General features: G+C 34.8%; 1 protein-coding gene and 1 long non-coding RNA gene across 3 annotated transcripts in view; both read right to left on the bottom strand.

The window, feature by feature from the left end:
* Positions 1 to 927: 927 nt before the first annotated feature.
* Positions 928 to 11639, bottom strand: part of LOC125806120 (uncharacterized) — a 288259-nt gene continuing 277547 nt past the window's right edge. The window contains exon 2 of the long non-coding RNA XR_007441423.1: positions 928 to 2278. This is a non-coding gene — a long non-coding RNA (uncharacterized LOC125806120). The remainder of the gene's footprint in view (positions 2279 to 11639) is intronic.
* gnai3 (guanine nucleotide binding protein (G protein), alpha inhibiting activity polypeptide 3) overlaps positions 3769 to 11639 on the bottom strand; it is a 29179-nt gene continuing 21308 nt past the window's right edge. For both annotated transcript variants that reach the window (XM_049485954.1, XM_049485955.1), the window contains 5 exons: positions 10511 to 10639; positions 10239 to 10368; positions 8606 to 8759; positions 6076 to 6288; positions 3769 to 4223 (listed from right to left, as the gene is read on the bottom strand). In XM_049485954.1, the coding sequence (XP_049341911.1) occupies positions 6098 to 6288; positions 8606 to 8759; positions 10239 to 10368; positions 10511 to 10639 (604 nt within the window). In that variant the 3' untranslated portion in view covers positions 3769 to 4223; positions 6076 to 6097. The remainder of the gene's footprint in view (positions 4224 to 6075; positions 6289 to 8605; positions 8760 to 10238; positions 10369 to 10510; positions 10640 to 11639) is intronic.

The following is an 11639-nucleotide window of genomic DNA, read 5'->3' as shown; positions in this document are numbered from 1 at the left end:
TAACAGAGTTTCTTACTAGTGTATTCTGAATGCAGTGACATGCAGAGAAGTGAACATTTAATTTTGTGCAGTTTTAATACTGAATTTTACTGTAATAACATTTTAATACATGTAGGTGTCATTTTTCTCCTTAGTTTCTTAAAACAAAACGCTCATAAATAAACATTGCATAAATATGTATATTTAAATGGGTTTCTGGAGGCTATTTTTTTTAATACATTTGTTGAGACTTAATGACATGACCGTATGAAAAATTGGGTCCCAAGCTGAGAACAGTTGAGAACCCCTGGTTTAGAGGAAAAAGGAAAATAATAGAATGAAATTGATAGTTTTGTCTTTTAAACATATGGGAATGGGCTGAGGCCTGTGTAGACTTCATGTTTGAGAGAAGTTGGCTGTCCATACTTTTCTATATTTACTGGGTCCTATATTCATTAAATCTATCTCTAAAACACTGTTCCATCTAAACGTTGTACACCTCAGCCAAAAAAAAATGCTTGTGGCAAAACGGTGGAGTCTGTGAATCAGTGTTTTAATAGATATTAGTGGCCCATTATGGAAAAAAAAGAAAACAAAAATGCACATTGTTTAAAACATTTGGTACCACTTTAAAATAAGACTACCTTGATAAAGGGTTTATAAACGGTTTACAATTAATGGTTTATTAATGGTTACTAATTGGGTTGTAAATGCCTTAAAAATCATTAATAATCAGTTATAACACATACGTAGAAAGGGCAACAATGACCTGTTGTTTGCCAAATAGTGAACCCACAGCCGTCTATATTGTTGCCCTTTCTACGTATGTGTTATAACTGATTATTAATGATTTTTAAGACATTTACAACCTAATTAGTAACATTAATAAACTAGTTGTAATCCATTTACAAACCCTTTATAAAGGTAGTCTTATTTTAAAGTGGTACCAAACATTTGTTTCCAAGCACAAAATTAAAAGTACTGTACAAAGAAGAACAGAAGCAAAGGAGCAGAGAACTGCAGAAGTGCTACAGACATTAACAGGAAATCCACTGGTGAAAATGAACCATTGTGCACTACAGTGTACTCGGGATTTGGCTCGTCACAAAGCAGTAGGCGAGCTACAGGCTTCATCAGAAACAGGATCGAACATGTTACCCAGTTAAAGAGGCAGAAATGACAAAAACAGTTCTTGATGTTTAGTCAGATTTACAAGACACAAATCCACAGGATTAAACAGAGAGAACATACAGTAACAGAGAACTACAGCTTTTCATCGATGGGCTTTTTTTTATTACACTGAATTAATAAGTATTAGAACAATACTGTATAGAGAGCATCAAAACTTATTAAATCTAATTTTTTGTGACACTATGACAGATTTTATTCTCAGCTCTCTGAAATTCTGTTTTTCTATTTGTAGTTTTTGCATTTTCAAGGGATGTTCAGAAAATTTGGCAACTAAAGAGGTGAATAGTCCTAATGATTTAGAATTTATATAACAACATTGTGCTTTGTATGAATGTATGATGGGATATAAAAAAATAATATTTTTTAAATAAGTATTTTACTATATTAATTATAAATTTTAAATTGTAGTAATTGCAGCTTTGTAACTGCTTTTATTCTCTGAAAAAAAAGCAAAACAAAAAGAGGCAACATTTACAGGGACAATATTTATGAAAGCCTGCAATATTCTGAGTTCAGTCAAATGTTTCATTTTGCTCAGTTTTAGACATAAATATTATTTTGGTGCATCCGCAAATATATCAGCATTTATAGATCATTTTGTAAGATAAAATGTATATAAAATTTAGTAAAGTTAAACACATCAGAGGTACTGTTAAAGGATTAGAAGCAAGTTGCACCAGCTGAACATGATAAAAACCGTCCTAAATACATTGCCAGACCAAAAAAAAAAAAAAAAATTATTAATATTTTTAAATTAAAATTTCACCAAGATCTTGCAGCATCATTGATGATGGTAGAGTCTGACCACTGCACAAAGCAGCACTTCTCCATCCAGCACATCCCAAAGATTTTCAATGAGGTTGAGGTCTGGACTCTGTGGTGAACTCTCTCAATCCATGTGTGAAAATGATGATCTCATGCTCCCTGAACCCTGAACTCTTTCACAATTCCAGCCCCATGAATCCTGACATTGTTATCTTGGAATATGGTCGTGCCATCAGGGAAGAAAAAATCCATTGATGGAATAACCTGGTCTATATTCAGTATATTCAGGTATTGAGGTCAGCTGACCTCATTCTTTCAGCACATACTGTTGCTGAACCAAGACCTGCAGACCAACTGCAGCATCAACCAACCGCACATCATTTACTTATAGTTAAATCCAGGTGGTGCCTTTTTTTTTGGTCAGGCAGTGTATGTAGGAAAAATACTGAAACGTCTGATGCACCATGGCATTTTAATCCTCTGCAGCCAATCAGAAACATTTATTTTTTAACATGAACAGAATGAATTATACGCAGCAATGAAGTCACTAAAAAAAATACAAGCATTTTTTCCTACAGTGACAAAATGTATTTGCTGTTTTACAGATTTAAAAGAGGGGGGTACTTTTCACAGCACTGAATTAAACTATTTCATTTAATATCTGTGTGTTATGTTAGTTATGATTCTGCAACATATTTTTAATAAACCTGTATTCCATTGTATTTAAACTGTTATGTTAAATTGTACATCAATAATCCCAATCCTAGTTTGTCCCTATTAGTTTATATAGTGATGAATATTGTGTATTTCAGGGAATTGAAGTTTGCAATATGACAGAAAATGTTTGTTAGTTACATAATCACAGCAAAACTGTTCTTATATCTGCTCACAGTTGACTTTTGTACTTGAATAGAGTCACTGACTAGATTTTGGAATGACCTTGTAGCAAAACTTCAGACATAAACCAAGGGATATTTGAGGTATATTTCGTTTCCTTGCTAATTTTCTAAAGCTCAAAATGACTAGACATCTTTTTGTTGTTTTTATTGTTTTTATTTTATTTTTTAAGAGCCACCACATTACAGTTGCTGCTGTAAGTTTTAAGTTATAACTCAGAGACTCACATAACTTAAAGAACAGTTCATGTTATAACTCGGCTACAATCGGACCTACGCTCAGCTGATGCAAACGGCTACAGCTTTGTTATAAAGGGCCCAGCTTATTATTTATAAAGTGAGGAAATAGGAGAACTTTAAAATATCAAGCAGTGAATGCAATTTCTTCCTTTTCCATGCATGTGTCACAATTATATTCTACATTATTATTTTTTTTTTAACACTTCAGCCTTTTCATTTCAGTCCCAGCTCCATGCAGTCTTGAGTTTATTATTTTTTACAATCCTTTATGTATGTACGTACAATAAAAACACCAAAAAATATCATATGCTGTTATTAAGTGGTCCATTTCTGTTTCGTTAAAGAGAAATTGAATAATAATAATAATAGAGAAAAATAAGCAAAAGTATTTTAGCTACAACATTTTAACTTTTTTTTTTACTGTTCAAAATTGCGCTTTTTTATAACTTAAACTCTTAATTAAAATGTACACTTTTTTTTTTTTTGCTTGTTTTTTTTTTGTACTGATCATTACATGATGCACTAACTGGATGCAAAACTTTAATATCAATATCTTATATTGATATTCATATGTACATATAAAATTTCAGAAAGATCAGATAGGAAAAGTGTGCCCTCTAAAGCCACGGAAATCACAGTTATGTAGCGGGTGATTTTTTTATATATATTTCTCCTTTGACAAAGTGTTGATGCATCTAAAAAAAAAAAAAAAAAAAGTGATTCCAGAACTGTAACAGTCTTAACACAATATAAGTGGATATCATCTGTTCATTGGATTTTAGTAAATGTGTGCATAGAGAACTACTTCATATACTGTAACACCCAGAGGAAACTCCACGGCCGGAGTGAACCGGCGCTGTACTTAAAACACGGACAGAAAAAAAACAAAAAATAAAACATTCATCCTTCTTGACGTCTCACTGCTTTGCATTTGGGAGTAAAAGAAAGGAAACGGACAGGACTGCTGAAAGCTGAGTGTTGAGGAGAGTCTCTCTGAAATGCACAGTCAGAACTATGATGAGCAACACAGCATGAGAGCAGCAGTCTGTATCTAGTCATCATTCCCCATTGACTGGAGTCCTCCACTACAGGCAGCACCAGTGAGATCCATCCAGTCAGGCATGCTTCCATTAGTCCCACTCTGTTCAGTTACTATAATAATAAAACAGAAAAAGAGAGAGACCATCAAGGTTATAAAAGACCATCATAAGTTATAAAAAGATAGTTTACAGACTTTACAGTAAGTTTATGATTACTGCATTTTTCACACTATAAGGCGCACTTACAATCCTTTCATTTTCCCAAAAATCATCAGTGCAACTCATAATTCACTGCACCTTATGAGTGAATTTTACCAGTCAGGTTTTAAAGAGCAGTAAAGCCACTCCACTGAAGTACAGCGTTATACATTCAGAGGTGAGTATTATTATTAGCCTGTAGCCTGTTGCTAACCCAGCTAGCTAGCACTAGTGCCACCGTGGCTGGCACTAGCGGTTAGCTGCTAATGCTAATGCTGCTGCACCCAGCCTTAGTGGAAACCAGCAAATCTAAGCTTACTATAAATAAAAGGAAACACTATACTCACCAAAATCAATTAATAAATAAATAAAAAATCAGGAGGGAAATCTGTGTAGATTAACATCCAGCGCTCATTTGTCTTTGAAAGTAAATGTTTTTTTTTTAAGAATTACAGTTTTGTTTACTTAACTTAGCTTAGTTTTACTGGTCTCGCCACCCAGCAGAGAGACCTGCTGAATTAGAGGGAAAACATGGCAACACCTCTGTTCTTTACTAGTGTTGCATAATGTGCCTTATGTATGCAAATAGATGCTTATGTGCACCTTATAGTGCGAAAAACACGGTACTGTATTGTCTGACAAATTAATATTTCAAACAAACAAACAAAAATGGAACTGTTCGTACACTGAAAATAGGATACAGTGCAAAACTGGGGTAATCCAGCTGGTTTTCATTAAGTTTACACTTCCTTCTGTCTACATAAGCAGCTCTGCTAGTAAAAGCAAGAAATGAATGTTTCTAAAAATAACATCCCCTATTGTTAAATCAATATCTTGCATATAAAATTTGGAAATGGAAAAACACATGCTAAATGATCCACCATTAACAATTTAGAAAGCTTTCAATGTCAATCTTTGATTTTCAACTTGCCGATTCTTCATAACGAATGCCAGCAGGCTCCTGCGCTCTGTGCATGTATTACGTTTTTGAACAGGGTCTGTATTTTACAGATAGTCCCTTACATTCTTAGGTGCCCACTTATATAGTGATACATATATAGTGCTTGCAGTTTGTTCTTTGTTCTTTACTAATTTAAAAATTTAATTTCAAAGAGTTTAAAAATATTTTAAAAATATCATCCTAACTTTACTAAGCTCAGTAAGCATTACATTACAGTATACAGTATCTAACTTAATATTACATTACATACCTCTTTATATTTGCACTTTCTCATCTCCCTTTCTCTTTCTCTCTTCTCTCCTCTTCCTGAATCTCTCCAGCATCCTCCGTTGCACTTTAAAAACCTTCTGCAGAGTTTTGTATTTGCGATTTTTACAACGTTTCATAAAGTTCTGAAGCGGCGGAAGGAAATATATTGCAATGGTGGACTGCTGCCTCAATATATATGTAGCGGAAAATTTAACAGGCATTAATGTAAATATATTTCAGTATCTTAGAGTAGATATAAAGATTAGAGTGCTGTTCCTGGAGCAATTTTAAGTTGATGGCATTACTGATTTGTGGTTAAGTGCTATGGTGTTGCTAGGTGTTTGCTATGTTGTTGCTAAAGTGTTGCTGGGTGGTTGCTAAGGTGTTGTTGCGTGGTTGCTAAGGTATTGCTGTGGTGTTCATGGCGGTTGCTATGGTGTTGCTTGATACATGGATATTGAAACAATTATTACAGCTAGATCAAGCATAATAACTACTTCTTTATTAGTTGTAATAAATAAAATGCTAATGCTACAATAACTTGTGTTTAGCATACCTTGTCACTGAAACCCGACGTTTCAGTAGAGTCCACACTCGATTAGGTTGTTCTTGATGATGACATCAGTGACGGCATCAAAGACGAACTGCACGTTCTTGGTGTCCGTGGCGCAGGTAAAGTGGGTGTAGATCTCCTTTGTGTCCTTCCGCCTGTTCAGATCCTCAAACTGGCACTGGATGTAAGCCGCTGCCTCCTCGTACGTGTTGGAACCTGAGCAGAGAATCCCAGGAGAGCAGAGTTAGTATCATCAGAGAGGATGCAGAGCATGAAGGAATTCAAAATTCATCAATTCCTGGAAATTAAGGCTGGGTGATTTGGGCCCGATTTCCTAGAAATCCTAGGATGTCCTTTCTAATTTGTTGGTTACCTAACTTTTCATTCATATGATTCGGAGTAAGGACTCATGACTCTTGTTATGAAGCCTTCAATAGTGGATTAGCAACACTGCTAAATACTGGACTGGTGATGCTAATTTTTCTTTGTTTTCTGAAGACAATTAGTCACTGATTTTTGGTAACAGATTGTTTAGTTATTTATCTATTTCTTTATTTATTCTTTATTTAACCAGGCAAGTCATTAAGAACACCTTCTTATTTACAATGACAGCCTGGCATGAGGCAAAAAGACTCTGGAAAAAATACAAACACACAAGTACAACAGACAATGACAGAAACATCAGACAATACCAGACCTGCGACAACAACATTTCTCATTCAAAATTTCTGTGATACATTTCTTAAAAGCTCACTTAGAAACAAAATTATCCAATTTTAATATTTCTTTACTGCGAGTTCCAGTCTTTGGCTGAAATACTGATCTCTTTATACTGATCTCCAGGTATGAATTTCAGAACAGCAGCATGTAGCTGTCGGCTCAATGCAGGACTAGAATAGTGGGGTAGCCACAATGCTAACCGCTAGACAGGTAATGCTAAACATTAAGGCTATGCCCTTTATTTCAGCTTCCTGTGGGTACGGCTCCTAATTATAGCTTCCTTTATCACTCTACCTCTGATATGATATTTAAATGCCCTTTAAATGGCCAGAAGACACATAAACTTATTTTTTTATATATATTTAGTGAGAAATAAAATATGTAATCTGTTGGGTCTGTCACTTTAAGTGACCATGCTGAACTGTGTGAGTGAGCAGCCTTTAACACTCCCCCAGAGCCTTTCTGTCCTCAATAGGGGTGTGCCATATTGTATCGTACGCAATAATATAGCCATATAACATTTTTGAATATTGTAAACAATATTATACCCTGAAATATCATGCCATATCACCCACCCCTAATTATCACATCAGGGTACTACTTTTTTGTTACTGTTTTTAGCAAAAGAAAACATTCACACAGTTCTCATTTCCTATTATATATCCACTAGAGACAGATTATATCTGTGCAGTATCATTTATTTTACTTCAATCCTGAATATATATAGAGATATATGGAGCGCATTAATCTTAGTATCATAACATTTTGTATCAAATCTGATAAAATTCTTGTATTTTTTAATATCTCAGCAATAATTAAATTACATTTTTACTACAGGAAACATTAAAGCTCAGCTAACTGGTGTCACTAAATCATTTTAAACTTTTAATATCTAATCTTATTTATTCTTTATTCTTTTATTTTTCATTTTAGTTCTTTACTTAGTTATTTATTTCATTTTTATTTCTTTCTTTCATTATTTTATTTTTTATTTTTTAATAGTTTTATATTATATATTTCCTTATTTTCTTTTATAATTTTTTTCATTCTTAACATTTATTATTATTATTATTATTATTATTATTATTATTATTATACTTTGTACTGTGTAAAAGTGTTTTAACTTAATTTTAACAGTTTTTAATCCTGTCTTCTTTTGATCCTAATTTCTTATCGATTAAACCAAATTGTATTCTTATTTTATTCTTATTTTTTATTTTGATCTATTTTTATTTCTTATTCTCTGTTATTTTAAAATGATTAAATGTAGTTAATATTTTCTTTATCATGTCAATCCCTGTATTTGTAAATGTTACACTTTCAGTCCTACTCTAAATAAAAAAAATAAGGTCAGCCTTGACAAACAGTCAATAAAAAAAAGAAGGCTTGGAAATATCTGCTATATATTTCAGTTTCATGGGGGTTCTGGTGCTTTCTGATGGTATATTCTTCCGCACAGCCAGTGTTTTCTCAGTTAGGAAAGCAGCAGAAGCCCACTGCTTGAATTATCTGTGGTTCTTTCCTGTGCTGACAGTTTATTTAAAAGTACACTCAAGATAAGTAAACTGCAATAAATCTTTGATGTTTACAAAGATGGAGTGAAACGCTAACCCATCCCCAAGGAGAAGTGCGGCAAGTATGAACTTCAGTTCTAGGAGGAAGGATGACGGCTAGCAGACACAAACAGACATTTTTCCACTGCATGGAGCCCCATGATCTGCCATTTACTGCTACGCTGTTAGGACTTGACGGCGGATATTCAGCCCTGCTTTATAAAAAGCACTTATTCAAACGTTAAGCAGTGTTATCTCACCAGAATACTCAGGGTAGCAGATAGTGAGAGGACTTCTCTTTATCTTATCCTCAAACAGGTCCTTCTTATTGAGGAAGAGGATGATGGAGGTGTCTGTAAACCACTTGTTGTTACAAATGCTGTCAAAAAGCTTCATGCTCTCATGCATCCGGTTCTGTGGACAGACGAGAGAGAGAGGGAGAACGGATTAATGCTGCTATAAAACCCACAGACTTAAAGACCCCATACCTACATACTTAATTCTACTGCCAGTAACTGAAAGCTGAATTCATGTGTCATATCAGCAAAATGTAATACAGTCATGGAAAAACTGACACAGACGGTCTGTTCATGTGCAAGATCACACACTACAATCCTCTCTGGGAAGCCTCTGAGAAGACTTACTAAAAATCCAAAGATAGACACTCCATAAAAAATCCAAAGATGATCTAAGATACATAATAAGACAACACTAATCTAAAATAAAAAAACATCTTACATTTATTAAAACAAGTCATATAAGTATCTGTAATCTATGAATTCACCTTATTATATTGCTATAGAACAGCTATACATGGCTAGGCTAGGATTAACATAATCTAAGCTAAATTAGCCAGAGCATTTATTTGTTTACCAAAAGACTGGCTGCCTTTTACTGTGGCTTGAGTATCACCACTGAGATACATTTATGACTGAAATGGCACCGCTGTGGTAAATATACTGTATTTTCCAGACTATAAGGTGCACTTACAATCCTTTAATTTCCCAAAAATCGTCAGCGCACCATATAATCTGGTGCGCCTTATGTATACATTTTACCAGTAAGGTATTAAGGAGCAGTAAAGCCACTCTGCTGAAGTACAGCATTATACAGTTCAGTAGTTCAGCTCTTTTACTATCCAGAGGCGAGTAAACCGTGTTAAAACAAGCTACATGGGATGAAGCGCTAGCTGATAGCGCCCTGAGTTACTGGAACTGTGGCTGGCTAACCGCTGCTGGCTAGCACTACTAACCGGGGCAGGCTAGCTCTGCTAACCAGGGTTGGCTAGCTCTGCTAACTGGGTCTGGCTTGTGCTGGTAACTGTGGCAGGCTAGCTCTGCTAACCGGGGCAGGCTAGCTCTGCTAACTGGGTCTGGCTTGTGCTGGTAACTGTGGCAGGCTAGCTCTGCTAACTGTGGCTTTATGAAACAGTTAATTATAAAAACAGTGTCTAGTATTCGGCCTTCAGACAAATGTTTTTAGTTTTGCCTAATATTGTCAAATCACTGACTTCATTTAATGTTACAACATGAAAAAACACTTAACAAATAATATTTATTTTAATATAGATCAATTAATCCAACACTTCACTTAGCAAAAAGTCTGAAATAAAAATCCACAGTCCATTAATAATATGTGTATATGTGTATTTTACAGCACTTTTAGCAAACCACTTGTTTTTTGTATTAAGCCACAGACCCTTAATTAAGCTTACAGTCAGGTATACAGTATATAGAGTGTAAATTGTTAAACTACAGTATATAGAGTGTAAATTGTGTAAATTGTTAAACTACAGTATATAGAGTGTAAATTGTTAAACTACAGTATATAGAGTGTAAATTGTTAAACTACAGTATATAGAGTGTAAATTGATAAGAGGGGAAATGTCCGCACCATCTCCTCATCTTCTGCCAGCACCAGATCATAGTCACTCAACGCCACACAGAAAATGATGGCCGTAACCCCCTCAAAACAGTGAATCCACTTCTTCCTTTCAGATCGCTGACCACCTACATCGAACATCCTGTTCTCACACACACACACAAACACACACACATTTTTTTTAAAGTGTAACTTAATAGTTCTTAATTTAAAATTAAAACATTTAGGAAGGAAAAAATTAAAAATGAAAAAGTTTAGGAAGAAACTGTGAAATATTAACTGACTTGAAATAGAGCTCTTTGAAGGTAAAGTGCGTCTCTACGATGCCAGTAGTCTTGACTCGAGTCCTCAGAACATCTTGCTGCGTGGGCATGTAGACCTGCTGGGATATCCTCTCCAGATCATTCAGATAACTAGAAAATAGATGAATTGGGATTAATTAGTGCATTAATCACACTTAGAAGCCTTATTATATATTTATGTGAAGGGTAAAAATACAAACTTCTAATATTAAAGAGGAGCTGTGCTGCTGATTTACCCTACGTGTATATTAATATACAAATACAAAACAGAAGGATATAAGCCAGCTTTTCTTAAACCTGGTTCTGGAGGCACCATTGGAGACATTTAGATGCAGCCTAATAATCTGTTAGTTATTGGATTAGTAGCTCAATCGGAATAGAGCACATCCATGTAAACACCTTAATTGGAATAGAGTAGTCCGATTGAGGCCATTCTGAATACAATTTTCTGAATGAATAAGGGTGGATAATCCTTTAAATAATCTGTTTAATAGGAAAATAAGTCCTGAGTTCGCCATAATTTTAACACTGTTAACGAAATAAACATAACAACTGAAAACCCTGGAAACAGAGCTAGTTAGCAAGTTGCTGTTGTTCCTCTCACACTGGCTGGCATCACCTGATGCTCGTTGTCATGGTTACATGTACACTGAGCGATACTTACTTGTAGCATGCATATAAAATGAGAGTTTACTTAGACTACTGAGGAAAGTGCATATATAAATTCCTCAGTCAGATTCAAGAATCGTAATTAATTCATTTAGATTGGAGGAAAGTTTTGCATGTAAATATAGCCACTGCTCACATATTTTAGTGGTTTACCTGCTTTTGCACACTCAGTGCAACTCTTAATGGGTGTGTCAAGTAGTTGAGTAGTTGAAACATGAATTTTTAGGTGTGTTTGGAGAAGAGAAAGCAATAAATATGCCAAGATTGAGAAACATTGGTATAAGCTTACATGATCTCCATATTACTGTGAGTTCTAATGAACGAAATACAGACATAGGCCCAATCCCATTTCACCCCTTGGCCCTACCCCTTACCCCTACCCCTCTGTTTTTTGCGTGCATGCAAGTTTTTTTTTTCAGATGCACACTTCAAACAAAGGGGT

This window comes from Astyanax mexicanus, chromosome 12 (genome assembly GCF_023375975.1).
Source record: "Astyanax mexicanus isolate ESR-SI-001 chromosome 12, AstMex3_surface, whole genome shotgun sequence".
Taxonomy (NCBI): Eukaryota; Metazoa; Chordata; class Actinopteri; order Characiformes; family Acestrorhamphidae; genus Astyanax; species Astyanax mexicanus.
The sequence above is the reverse complement of the archived record's forward strand: the minus strand, read 5'-3'. Positions and strand labels throughout refer to the sequence as shown.